Source organism: Acartia tonsa, chromosome 8 (genome assembly GCF_053477335.1).
Source record: "Acartia tonsa isolate MP-2025a chromosome 8, ASM5347733v1, whole genome shotgun sequence".
Taxonomy (NCBI): Eukaryota; Metazoa; Arthropoda; class Copepoda; order Calanoida; family Acartiidae; genus Acartia; species Acartia tonsa.
In genome coordinates this window covers 3,569,304-3,584,238 of record NC_137267.1, presented here as the reverse complement: position 1 = coordinate 3,584,238, position 14,935 = coordinate 3,569,304, and the positions used below count along the sequence as shown (strand labels likewise).

At 29.3% G+C, this 14,935-nt stretch overlaps 1 protein-coding gene across 1 annotated transcript in view; it reads left to right on the top strand.

Moving 5' to 3' along the window:
• Window positions 1–2,629: 2,629 nt before the first annotated feature.
• LOC145325828 (acetylcholine receptor subunit alpha-like) overlaps window positions 2,630–14,935 on the top strand; it is a 64,119-nt gene continuing 51,813 nt past the window's right edge. Inside the window, exons 1-5 of the mRNA XM_080168796.1 lie at window positions 2,630–2,826; window positions 9,224–9,359; window positions 10,010–10,164; window positions 11,109–11,170; window positions 12,532–12,650. Of these exons, the coding sequence (XP_080024922.1) occupies window positions 2,771–2,826; window positions 9,224–9,359; window positions 10,010–10,164; window positions 11,109–11,170; window positions 12,532–12,650 (528 nt within the window). The 5' untranslated portion in view covers window positions 2,630–2,770. The remainder of the gene's footprint in view (window positions 2,827–9,223; window positions 9,360–10,009; window positions 10,165–11,108; window positions 11,171–12,531; window positions 12,651–14,935) is intronic.

Here is a 14,935-nt window from a genome sequence, read left to right as displayed (position 1 = left end):
GGTAAACAGATTACAGGAAAAATAAATTTAAAATTATTTTGTTTTATCTTTGCTACACTATAAAAATTATAAAAAATTTTTGTTAATAAATAGTTAAACAGGAGAAAGCTAATATAATCAAGATATGAGCATTACGTATTGAATTATCAATCTACAAGCTATTTTATGACATGTAAAAGAAAAATCCAATAAAAATTGTCATTTTATCTGCCAATATTCAGTAAATGTATGTGTTTTTAGACTTTAAAACAGTAGTAGAACCCCTAAATTCAATTCATAGCTTAAATTAACAAAGCCAAAATTAAACTTGATGAATTAATTGAGTCAAATACTATGGAAAATAAAATAAAATTTTGAAAATTTTTTATCTTTGAAATATTTGGCCATAACTCTAAATTTTCAAACTCTTTACTATAATCGAAATGTAAAAAAATAAATGGAAGGTTTTTTTGCAGTCTCCTCCCTCCCCTTGAAGTACCATGCTAAAAATATAGAAATGGCTTTGTTAATGTTGCATAAAACAGCTCAATATCTCAGAAAGAGAGAAGGGGACTATGGGCTTTTTATTATACCAGTCCCCAAAGTCTAATAATAACGTTTTCTTTTTTGTTGGTGTAACAACTTTGGGGACTTTTTAATTGTTACTTAGTTAAGTTGGGTGTTCAAAGGTTTTAATCACTAATTTTAATCTACATAAAGGGTAATTTTATGTATCTGAACAAGGGATGTACATCAATTTAACGGCAAATGTCTTATCCCTTTAGATCCCTATCCATTTCTACATCTTCTTTAACTTTATCCAGACTCAACTTGAATAATCTGACAAATGCCCATTTTATATGGAACCATTTTTATAAGTCAAGACCAAAATTTATTACACAAATTTGGTTCTACAACTGTCACATTCTCTAGAAACACAATACATTTTTGACTGAGGGAAAGCTTAAACAAGGCTGTTATGAGTTATTATCAAAGAACCGGCTTCTATAATCTTTTACTTTTTAGGGGAAAGAAGGAAATGATACATTTCAAATATTATTTTTACAATTTCATTTTAGTTTTGGCTAGGACATTTTATCTAGGGTAAATAAATTTAAAACTTTAATAAAAACTTTTAAAAATACAAAAAACTTAACCTTTATTAAGAAACCCAAACATGAAAAAATTGGATTTATCAATTGATGAGTATGTTTAATATTTATTCTCAGATGTTACAAAAGAAAGATGCGGATTTTTATGCAGATTTTGCTATTGAATAGGCAAATTGAAAAGCTTGAAATCTATTTTATTTTGTAATTAATGTAACGCAAGATTTGCAATTGAGAGTTCCCTTTCTAATTCTATATTATTTATTTTCTAATCTGCGGACAACTGTGCTTGTTCTTGTACTTTATATATTTTACGCATTTTTTTGTATTTTCCCTGTTTTCATTGCAGGGTAGTTAATATGCTTACTGGTCAGATAATTAATTAGGTTTAATTCATTAATTTCATGGACAGGCAGACATAATAAGGAAAACAAGGACGATTCTGGACATTTGGAGGGAATGTTCCATTGGGACTCGTCAATAAGCTTTCATACCACAATAAATGAACACATAAATGAGACAAAAATCTAAGTTAAGTAATTTTCAAATTTATTAAATCAATTTTAACTAGTAACCCTTTTTCAAGGGGGGGGGTGGATTTATGCCCCCTCCTTTCTTGCAAAGTATAAGTTAAATTGCAGAAAAGATTTTTTTTGGAATAACTATATATGATTCAAAGAAAAGACAGCAAGGATGGAATTGAAACATCAATATCATCTTAAATAAAAAGGTAAAAGTCAAATAGTTAGGGGTTACAAGTTGGAGATCTGATTTAAATTTTATGGAAAATAATAAACTAATGGTGAATATAAAGAAATGCCTTCTGTAAGTAAGGCATTTTCAAAAATATTACACCCTTCAAAACAAAACAAAAACACTTGTGTTTATTCAATCTTAATCTTATTATTGGTTAGACATGCCAGAGTTTTATAGTTCTAGAAAAAAAGAAGGGGGTGAAAAAGATTTATTCTCTAATCTCTTGATATTGGCTAGGGTGGTAGTTAATTGAAAATAATTAAGAAGGATAGGGCTAAGCTAGGAAGTATTTTAGGTTGATTTATCAAATTTACAGCTAAATTTTTCATTGTTAGACATATTTTCTTTTATATTAATTTTATAAAAATTTTTAAAATTTTTATAAAAATATTAAATCTTTTAAATTAATTACATTTCTATTCTTATCTGTTAATCTCCTAAGAGTGGATTTAAGTTTCACAAAATTAATATCTAAATTTTTCTTTGTTTACGATTACATAAAATTAAGACCTATAATATTTGTATTAGTAGTATTAAAACTCATCTATTATTAACCTTTACTTTTTAGTGCTAATATTTAGGTTTTTACCTCATATCTATTTTCAGTTTTAAAATTACTTAAATGTTTCTAACATTTAGAAAATATATTGCACAGCTATTCTAACTTCTTTCTTCAATAGATTATATCATTTGGATTTAACCTAATTATCCTTAAATAATAGAAAAAGGTTGTTCATTTCATAATTAATAATTGATTTATGTTATTTATTCTTTTTTTCAGACAAAATGACAATGATAAAGAAGACAAATGAATTAATTAATGAAAGAATCATTTGTTTACATTGATATAGCAATGTTAATCAACAAAATTATAATTAGTGATAATTGTTTTGTTTAAGCAGACTCTGTCAAGAATTAACAAGATCATGAGAGTGTCTGTCAGTCTGTCTGTAATCATCTTTATTCTTCTACCTGTCACAAAGTAAGATTTTTATAGTGCACAACTTTAATAAATAGCTTGCATAAATACATAAGATTTAAAATAGCATAGAAGAAATATAGCATAATTTTTTTTTGAAAATAAAATATTGTATTTTTTGGTTAGTTTTTCAAATTAAATTAATTTTCTTTTAGTTCTTTTAGTTTTAGTATAAAATCCAGGATTAAGGAACCAAGATTATATCAAGTAATTCTAAACTCCTTTCCAAAATTGCTTTCCTAATCACTTCCTTTTGGTTACAGTGAAGTCATTAAAAAGTTTTTTTTTATTTCAAGTTGATAAAATTGCTGAATTATTGACTTTGTAATATAATCTATTAATCAGCTTATGGGAAGACAAAAAAATGAAGTTTTTGTTGGGAATCTGATATATTGATTCCGAGATAGCTTTTACTGATAAACATGTAAAGTTGGTTCCATAAGTATCACAAGTGACAATACAACAACAATCTTATAATATTTGATGTATTTTTTCCCAAATGAAATATAGATTTTTGAAATTAAAAGCAAATCTAAATTTTGCCAATTTAAATTACGTTTATTTTGAATTAAATACAATTTCATATTTTGAAAACAATTAGAGTTTGATATTCTGTATAAGATGCAAACAAACAAAGTTGATAAATTTCATGTAGAAGATAGTGGAAGGATTAAAAGTATTATTTTTCTGTCTCAGGAGATTCTGAGTCCTAAAAGCTGAAGTAAATTCTTGGTTTAGAAATTGATCTTGGTATTCTTAAAGTTTTAAATTTGTAATTCTTAGAATACCACATAAGTGTGTGGTTTCTGTAAATTATTGTACACTTTGTACATATAGGTTCTCATATATTTTTAAAATTTTTAATAATCCATTTTAATCACTTAGTTTTCATACTTTTTATTAATCAAGGTGCTACACAAAATAATTACTCTTAGGTATTGTACCTACCTATCATAACCTCACACGAGTGAGGCTACTGTCCATGACACTTTTACTTCTGGTCCAACAACCTAGGATAAATAAAACCCAACAGACAACCAACCCTTTTAATTGCGCAACCTTTGTCTGGAAGTCATAACTTTGTATGGTAATAAGTTGCCCACTCTAGGACATCAGATCAAATAATTTCCAACAGACAGACAACACTTTGATTGTGCAACCCTTGTCTTGAAGTCCTATAACAAATACTAAACTTTAGCTTTTGATAAATGTAATTTTTCTAACCACTTATTAAGAAAGAACTGAAGATTTCTTGACCAGAGGAAAAATAAAAGAGCAGAAGAGAGAAGAAAATAAACTTAATTTATTTTTTTAATGGAAACATTTTTAAAATTTGTATTCTTTTGTGAAAAAAAAAATTAAAACAATTTTCCGATTTTTTTACATGCTATATTAAGTTTTAGTCAGATCCTTAACTTTCATTTAAAACAGCAAAATAGAATAGGTCAATGAGAATGAATTAATTTTCCTTTAACATCGAAGTACTATGTTCTGTCAATTCTATCTATAATACAAAGTAGCTTGATGTCTGTCCGTCTGACCGTCTGTCCGTCTGTCTGTCCCTTAAGATCTCGGTAACCACTGAACCGATCGAATTCTACTCTTCAGGGTATATACCTACTGGTCCTTTGGTGGTTTTAGGCTATTTTCTTGGGGAGTGGGACACCCCCAACCCCCCCAAAAACAAAAAAAAAAACCCCATTTTTTTTTTTTTTTTAACAGAAAGTAGTGGGGATACCTTAGTGGGGGTACCTAATTTTTTTTTAATTACCTCTTGGTGCAAAGCCCCTAGAGGCTAGGGGCGAATTATATTCCTTTAAAAATCTGCATCCATTTTTGAAGTATTGTTAAGTAACTTAAACATATGGGATATAAATTTTTTTTTCTTTCATTGATCTATCCCTGAATTACTGACATCTTGTGATGATGTGCTGTAAATGTTTACATTCAAATCCCCCCCCCCCCCCCCAAACTCCTGGTCTCCCGCTGTATTATACATCCAACTTGAAAGGCTTCATGCATAAAAATTATTCATAAGCTTCACATTTTCCTACGAAAATTTTCTCTATACACATAATGGTTCGACCCTTTCAGGCTATACTAAATAAAGTAGCCCTCCATAAATAAGCGCTGGAAAGTGTCATATGTGACGTCATCAAAATACGTCACACATGAACCACATACTAAAGACTTTCTAACTTAATACTTACTCCCACTCTTAGTAAGATAAGAATAAATGCATTGGCCAATGAAAAACCGCAAATCATTACTATGAAGAGTTATGGCTTCCAGATAAAGGTTGTACAATCAACGGTTGGTTGTCTGTTGGATGATCCTTAACCTGAAACCCTCGATGCTTGGACAAAAAAGGAGACATTGATTTCCATATTTATCATTGGTTGTTGGACACAATATCGTTAAATTATTACCATCTTTAGTATGACTCATTATGATTTTACACCCTAAATAAGTTAAAAATAGGTAAGGCTACATTTCTGACAGCTAAAAAAGGATAAAACGAAAAAATTGTCCTATGCAAGAAAATGTATTTCTGAAGAAAAAATGATGAAGATAGAATACTTACAGCACATATATAACATACCTTCACATTCGTATATATTCATTTTTATTACAGCATATTTTATTTGTAGCAAAGCTATTCTATAATAAATTTTGTTGTATGCTTGTTTTTTAAACATTATAGGTAATTAGTTTAGGTGCTTGATTCTAAATTTAAAAAAATTTATTTCAAAGTTTATTTTTATTTTAGCTAAATCTCAACAAAATTTTTTCCTATCTTGTTACAGACTTGTAAGCTCGAAAAGACTCCCTCAAGCCTCGAAACTGTCGCTTAGTGACAGGTAGATAGTCAACATGCATGTATTACAATAATTTTTTTTATTAGGGGGTGTTTGAAATGATAAGGTATGTTTTAGATATTCTAATCTACTGTTTTCTTTGGTATACCCAGGGAATGAGGGAACATGGCCATAGGACTGTAATTTGTACTAGTCCCAAAAGTTTTATTTTCTTATTTCACTGGATTGAAACAATTTTTTTATAAAGAGTACATACTAGCAGTGTTAAAAGTCGATAGCTTTATTTTAAATTATGTTTATTAATTTATTATTTTCATTGAAGGCTCGGCATATGCATTAAATTTAACCTCGTCTGTGTTGCAAAAAAATAAAATTTTGAAAAGATGGATTGTCTGTTTAGTTAAAGGTTTAGACGAACAGCTTGATTTTTAAAGTTATAATATGACGATTTCATTGAGGCTGACTGGCGGCTGCTGGGCCCTACTTTAATCATATTTCAATGACGTTTTCCTCATTTACCTATACAAAAATAAGATCATAAAAGAAAATAGTTGATTAGCTGCTTTATTATTCCAAACACTATCCTAATATCTATATATTAAAAAAAAACTTTATATACAGCAAAAGCAACATTAGATTTTATAAATAGAATAATAGTCTAAGTTTCGTGCTTTCAGTATTGTACAGTTTATATTATTATTTTAATTATCAGAGAATCTTCTCTATAATTAGAATATGTCTTGTGTAAGTTTTGTGCTTATTATGCATGAAAGAATCATCAGATTAGGATTAAACTCTGTAGATAATATTACTTTGAAGTTAGAGACCATTTAAGACTTTTTAGGTCTTTTGTATTATTGTTATTTTTTTTGTAGGTTCTATTTTCCATTTTTAAAAGCGAAGCTTTCCTACATTTTGATTTATCTGTCCGTCCGCAATTGACCTATTAATTTGTAACTTGGAATGATGATTTCTGTAACTTTTAGGTACACTTTAGAAAACCACTCTATAATCGTTACCTGAATGTCCGGACGTCTATTTAGACATAATATTTTTAAATTCTTTTAACAATAATTTTTTAAAAAAATATCTGTTTGATTTTAAAATTTAAGTGGGGCAAAAGTTTTTTAAAGAATTCACCTCAGTTTTGTTTGTAATACTGATTCCTAAGACAACAAATTATAAAGCCATAAGCGAAACATCTCTATATTCAAGTCCCAAAAAATGTATTTAAGCAGTTTTTCAACAAATTTTGTTTTGACTTTTATTCATTTATATTCTAAATATTCAGCTCTGACACACTACAAGTGTTAATATTCGCTTGTCCTACCGTTTCAGAGCGTCGCTTTTATGGATGTTGTCATCCTTGTTTTTCTATTATTAGGATGTAAATGACATATTAATAAATAATTTCAGTGAAGACTTTGAGATCAGCTTAGATAAATAGAGTGGACAATATACCTTTATCTATAAATCTAAATCTTGACTTAACTATCAATATTTTTTACTACTTATAACTTTGGATCTACTGCAGTTCACGGTAAAATATTGCTGGTAACGAATATTTCCAAAAATCTATGAATTTTAAAGGCTGCCAAACGGCAGAACGTACAGATCATGCCCGCACACTGTTTTAAGCAGCATAAGAAGGCCTACAAATAATCTGGATTAGCCATAAATCAGTAATGCCTAATTATCTCGCAGTGCAGAGAAATGCGCGAAAAAGGCATATTTTACACGTTTTTAGTCCAAAAGTTTGGATACTTCAAGTTTGTACCAACTAAACAAGATTGAATATAAGATTTAAAAAAAACTTTGGGGTGCCATTTACTTTATATTCCAACCTATATAATTGTGTAGATTGGGGGTGTAGATTCTTTATCTCAAGTCGTCTCTTTATAACTTTTATGTATTTTTAATTTAAAAGGAGCATAATTGTTTTTTCTCATATTCATTCGAATCCGGTGGATAGAAACCGGTTCTCATCCATACGAAAAAACTATGTCTAGCATCGTATTATATCCATCTTTCTATGAATATAAATATGTACAATTATAAGATTAAAACCAGTTTTTTAGCCCCGAGGTGCCGCGGAAAGCTGTTTATAATACAATGCGAGAAATAACTATTCTCAACTCAAATCCCTTTTTAAATAAATTTTTTTGCAGAAACTACTTGGTATTATCTGTATACTATTATTTGTATTATACTTGGCCCAAAATAATGAAATTTTTCCAATAAATTCGTTTGAGGTCCGTTAGCGATTATAGCATTTTTCAACAAATCTTTATAATTGTAAATAGCCCGCGTTATTTACCAATGACATGTCAAGGTCCTCACTGTATTTATGTTTCTGCAAATCTAGCAGTTATTAAGGCTAAATCATTAATTAATGAGGGAGCAGCTACTCTGTAGTAATCTTTTTTAGATATCCTTGAATAGATCTGTCACGCCTAGACGGTAAATCAGACACAATATTCTGTTCAAGTTAAAAAAGGAATTTCTAGTAGAGGAAGATTTTTGTATATATTTGAGGAACATATGATTTTTTGGATGTTTTATGCTCCCTGAAAAATTAAATAAAGATTATTATCTATCAATTACGGGGAGACTAATTGATGCAGAGGGATAAAGTAACTAAAAAATCAGCCATGTAACGTGATAAAAATAAAGGATTATCCATCTCTTTTTTAGGTTGTTTTTCCACTTCTCCTCGAATCTTCCTCATTTTTGTGACGTCACATGGCTGATTTTTAAGTCACTTTGTCCCTCTATCTTATTGACAAAACGTTTTTTGTTTTGAAGTCAATTACCCTTACATTATTATTATTTTTTTTAAATTGGCGGGGGGTTTAGTGCTCGATATGCACTTTAAAAGAGTATCAACCTTATAACATTTTTTTTATGAAGGAAATATTTTGGACTTTTTGATTATTGTTTGCAATGCATAATTTATATTCTCTCCCATTATATACATAAAAATATATAATTATATGTATAATCCCATTAGCCAGAATATTACATCTAATTAAGTTGGAAATAACACACTTATGTTCGTTCAGCTAGTATGAGGCAAATATTATCTAAATATAAAGTACAACAAGGATGACAACATCCATTAAAGCGAAGCTCTGAAACTGTAGTATAAACGGACATTAACACTTGTTCAGCAACGTTAGCATACTCAACTTAATTAATCAGCCAATCAAAATTCAATAAAAGTCCCCAAAATTGTTGTTAGGAAAACGTTGTCATAAAACTTTAGGCATTTTTGTCTAATTTATTTTCATTTAAAATTTACTTCAATATATTTATAGCATGCTTTTTCTTCGTCTGGTGCTTACATATCGTTTTGTAATGTGCTTCTCATTATTCAAAGCTATCAAACGATTTACTTTGTACAGATGTTTAAGAGCGTTATTCCTTCTGGATTTTCTTGTAGTCAAATGACTTTAACTTTTAACAAGCTGTTTTTTCATGCTGACACGACTGATAAAAACTTTTTTTGACTAATGGAAAAGATTTCAAACTAAACTCCTAATATAACAAGAAATATTTTAACAAGAATGACATTTGTTTAGAGGAGGGAATCCAGACGCCAAGCGGTTGTATGATGACCTTCTCTCCAACTATAACAAGCTGGTTAGACCCGTCTCAAATATTACAGAAGCTGTTACAGTTCACCTGAAGCTCAAGCTGTCACAGCTGATTGCTGTGGTAAGTATATAGATAGATAAAAAGCTTAATAGACAGTCTCAAACATTACTGAAGCTGTCACATTTAACCTGAAGCTCGAGCTGTCACAGCTGATTGCTGTGGTAGGTATACAGATAGATAAAAAGCTAAATAGACAGTCTCAAACATTACTAAAGCTGTAACAGTTCCCCTGAAGCTAATACTGTCACAGCTAATTGCTGTGGTAAGTAAATAGATAGATAACAAGCTAGATTGACCTGTAATATAGACCTTTATCATAAGATAAGTTGCCACAGTTCATCTGAAGCTCAAGCTGTTACAGCTGATTGCTTTAGTCAGTGGATATGGATTTATGGGTTGATAGATAGTAAGCTTTATGGATTGATTTATGTATAATGTAGCTCAGATATGTGTACTAATTATTATACTAATAAATGAACTGAATAAAACTGAAAAGCATGAAATTCGGCCTGTATGAAAACAATGTGTGAATACACATTACTGCATACTTCCTATTTAAATTTGCCATTTAGGAAGAAAATTTTCAAATAAGATAACCATATCAATAATATTTGACTATATTTAAAAATGTATAATATTTATATAATTGATTTATAATTGTTATTTTTTTATGTATCTAAACTAACCATTTGACTACTTTTATGTTTTAGAACCTGAAAAGTCAGATAATGACAACAAACCTGTGGGTGGAACAATTCTGGAGTGATTACAAGCTTCAGTGGGACCCGAATGAATATGGTGGGGTTACCATGCTTCATGTTCCCAGTGATCATATCTGGAGACCAGATATTGTACTCTATAACAAGTAAGTTTCACAGAATGGTGTAGAACTAATTTATTTATGATATATGATGAATCAATTTATCAATCCATTTATTTATCAATTCATCATTCAATTTCATAATCAATTTCACAATAATTTTAGCAATCAACTTATAAACCATTTTCTTAATACATTCAACAATCTATCAATCAATTAATAAATCATTATATTAATTGATTTATCAATTAATTTATCAATCAATAAAATTTTAACAATTTTGAATAATTAACTTTAGACTTCACTTAATAATTGATTGTTGATAATAAACGATTGATATTTAATTTGAAAAGGACAAATTGATTACCAAATTTTCTTCAAAGACAAAAAAAAATATTTAGAATGGAATCATAGTTTTAAAAATGAATATATTTTTAAAAATCTTTGTCCAATATCTAAATTAATTTTCTGTAGAATTTAATCAGTTTAGATCAAAAATGCAAATTTATAGAAATTTTGTATTTTACATCTCAAAATTTAAGTATTAATTTAAAATTTAATCAAATGGATCAAAATAGATTTAAATTTTACAGAAATTTAATCTGAATTATCAAACATGTACAATCAAAATAAGTAGTAGCGCTGCTTCTGTTAATATTTCCTTATAAGGCATTTAGTGAAGTAATCCAAGACTATTTCACAAATAATTATACTTACAAATTTATTTTTGCATCCAGAAGAAAACGGCAAAACAAAAATCCAATTCTTGTATAAGGTTATTGGATAGGTGACGCTTGAACCACCTTGAACATATTCTGCAAGTGAATTGAAGTGTAATGCGCTCAATCACTCAATATTGAATAACTCTTTTATTGCAAGACCTTTGTCTAGAAGTCCTAACTGTGCATGGTAATGAGTTTTGCCTTTTTTTGGGGTCCAAGGCATTCCCCCTAATCTAACTATTTAATCTACAAAATATTTTTTTTCAGTGCTGATGGTAATTTTGAAGTAACTTTAGCAACAAAAGCAACTCTACACTCAACAGGTTTAGGTAAGGATTTTATTTTCAGTATGCCTCCAATCCGATCAATATCCACTGAATTAGAACCGGTTCTCAGCCTTACTGAAAAAATCATGTATAGCATTATTACAGGCAATTTCTCACGAATATTAAAGAAAAATCCTAAAATTAATTTTAGTTTTTTTTTATCTTTTTTTATCTTATTCTTTTTTCATTTTTATATCTGCGTAAAGCTGTCTATAATACTATGCAATTAATGGATATTCCAATGATTTTCCATGGCTGGTTACTCTTTTAAAAGTAGGATGTCTTTTGCTGTAGACAATTTTTGCTAGGAAAAAGTTAGAACCATCACTAAATAGGAGTAAAAATCTCGCATGAACAGAGTATCACTTAAACCGCATTGGTATTGCTTTTGAAAAACATCATTAGGGGTTTTCCCATAAAGAGCCTAGTCGAACACAGAAACCCTTTCTTTCCTATTTTTTAAATGAATGAAAAGTATGTGGGAGTGGCGAAGTAGATTTTTTTATTCTTTTCATATGTTCGTTCAACCCCTGCAGAGGCCCTAACCCTTTGGGGCTCCCGTGTACTCAATGTAACCTGACCTAACCTAACAATAAGAGACACAAACAAACGAAAAACTAACCCATCCTCCTCTTTTTTAAAATTTATTTTTAAATAAGGGAAAGGGAGTTTCTATGCTCGTTGGGCATCTTCCGGGAAACTTACTATTAACTGAAAATTTTCCTTTTTTCCACCAATTTATATTTAGTTAATAGTTAAACTCTTAGTAGATATTATTTTATTTTTTGTATGAGACTAAACATCATAATGTAAACTCTAAATTGTCGATAGATAGCAGCAATTTAGAGTATTGTATGTGCTATCTCCTAAGCTAGGGGGTACTTGGCAGCACCAAATAAACATTATTATTATAAACTTTAGTATAAATTTACAATCTTGAAAAAAATTTCAGCTCAGTGTGATTGGACCAAATTTAAATTTTTCTCTCATATGTTAACTAAAGTTTTAACGATAAAAGTGTCAATCATTCCTAAACTTTTCAACTTTTCTATCCAGTTTATTGAAAAACAAGGATGCCAACATCCATAAAAGCTCTAAAACTCTAGGACAAACGAACATTAACATAACTAAGTGTCATAACTTAATAATCGGAAAACTAATTTATAAACAAAATTGTGTACACATATTTTTTCAATTAAACAAATAAAGGATACCGTTTAAGGATATTCTTAAATTTTAGGGACTTGATTATAGAGATGCTTCGGCCTCTTTGGACTAACTAAATTGGTTTTAATTTTTCATTTTAATATCAACGGAAAGCTGTCTAAAATACGATGCGATAAATAACTATTACACATTTTCAGTTGAATGGAAGCCACCAGCTATTTACCACTCCTCCTGTGAAATGGACGTGGAATATTTTCCATTTGACGAACAGACCTGTGTTATGAAGTTTGGCAGCTGGACTTATGACGGGTTCCAGGTATAAAATTAGATAGATAGATATATGGTTAGATAGATAGGTATATGGTTAGATAGATAGATATATGGTTAGATAGATAGATATATGGTTAGATAGATAGATATATGGTTAGATAGATAGATATATGGTTAGATAGATAGATATATGGTTAGATAGATATATATATGGTTAGATAGATATATTAGATACATATATAGTATATTTCACGATTAAAAGTATGTTATGAAAAGAAATATAAATAAATCTTTTCCAAGAATAATCTCAGCCTATCAAAGTTAGTGAATTCTAAGTTTTACATTTTTAGCTGTTAAAATTTTTATAGCACTTAAGCTCTTAGAAAAACAAGGATGACAACATTAATAAAATCGGAGCTGTGAAATGGAAGGACAATCGAACATTAACACTTGTAGAGTGTTAGAACTGAATAAATTGAATATTAATTCACATGTACGTCTAAACAAAATTGTAAGTAAATTTGTTGCAAAACTGATTAAATACATGTTACTGTTTAAGGACATACTGACGGTTTTAGGTCTGGATTATAGAGATGCTTCGCTTGTAACACTATACCTTGTTGTAATAGGAATCAGTATTAAAAAATTCAGATGAAATTTTAACATACAAAAATTTGTTGTAAAAAAAGTAAAAAAAGTCGTACCTAACTGTTATAGGAATTAGTATGTAAAGTTTGAAATCGATAGGACAATTCTAGCCTGTTTAAATGAACGAAAAATGCAAATGTGTAATGGACGGACGGACGTACGGACAGACTCTAATTATAGAAAAGCTTCGCTTTTTAAAAAGTTATTCTGTAAAAAAAAGTTGAGTTGAACTCTATTTATGTTAGGAGCTGAGGTAATAAAAAGTAGGAAGGGTTGGGGTTGCTTTCCCAAGGGATCTTAAGGTACAGACAGGGAACGATGAATTGATGAACACAACCCGACTATGATAAACAAAATTACTCCTTTTAAAGATTAAATTGGAAAAGCTTTGACACTCTTGGTTTTTAAAACCCAATTTACGAATGTGAATTTATGAGTTTTAAAACTTATATCCCAATGTATCCTCCCTCCGTGCATCTACCAGATCTTAGTCTGTTTACGGAATTTAGGAAAAAGACATTCTTTTTTAAAAACGAAGCTTTTCTATAATTAGGGTTTGTCCGAATGTCCGTCCGTCCGTGACGGATAGCTTTTTTAGGTTAATCTAGGCATGTTAGAATGGTCCTATCGATTTTAAATTTTGCATGGTAATCCCTGATATAGTTAGGTACAATTTAGAAAGCGTAGCAACTCTATAATCGTTACCAAAATGTCCGTACGTCCATTTTCAACATGTTTATTTTCACTTTTTTAACAACAAATTTTTATATGATCTAATTATCCGAATGATCTGGTTTTTTGGTATACTGATTCCTGGGACAACAAAGTACAATATTATTAGCGAAGCAAATCTATAATCAAGTTCTAAAAATGTAAATTTATCCTAAAACAGTATCCTGCATCTAGCAATTTTTCAACAAATTTACTTACAATTTTGCTTTGACTGTTATACATTTATTTTCCGATTATTCAGTTCTAACACTCTACTAGTGTTAATGCCCTTTTGTCCTACTGTTTCAGAGCGTCGCTTTTATTGATGATGTCATCCTTGTTTTTACTAATTTTACCAAAGATTATATTTCAATATTGTGAATGTTTGAGATAGGAAAAGAAATTTCCAATTGATTTAACATATTCACAAAATTTTCCTCAGAGATTATAAACTTTTTTCGAAGGAAGCCGGATAAATGGATAAAAAAAAATGCTGTCAAAAAAAGATAAAAATGCAAACTGATTTTAATGAACGTGTGGAAATTCTAGTAACGATAACAGAGTTGCTACGCTTTTTAATTCGTACCTAACAGTTATATAACTCATCATACAAAATCATACTTTTCTAACATGCCTAAATTAACGAAAAAAGCCTACCGTTACGGACTTACCTACGTACGGACGGACCAACCCTAACTATAGAAAAGCTTTAAAGAAAGATTTGATTAAAAAATATATGTTTCTTTATTCTTGTCCCATTGTACATAAAAGCAAAGCTCTGAAACAGTAGGACAAACGAACATTAACACTTGTAGAGTGTTAGAACTGAATTATAAGAATATTAAGTTATAAAAGTCAAAACAAAATTGTAAGTAAATTTGTTGTAAAATTGAAATAATTTAAATTGTGTACTCAGTTACTAATTTATTTACCCGTGCTCCCTTTTTTCAAGTTTAATCTTTGAGTAAAAAG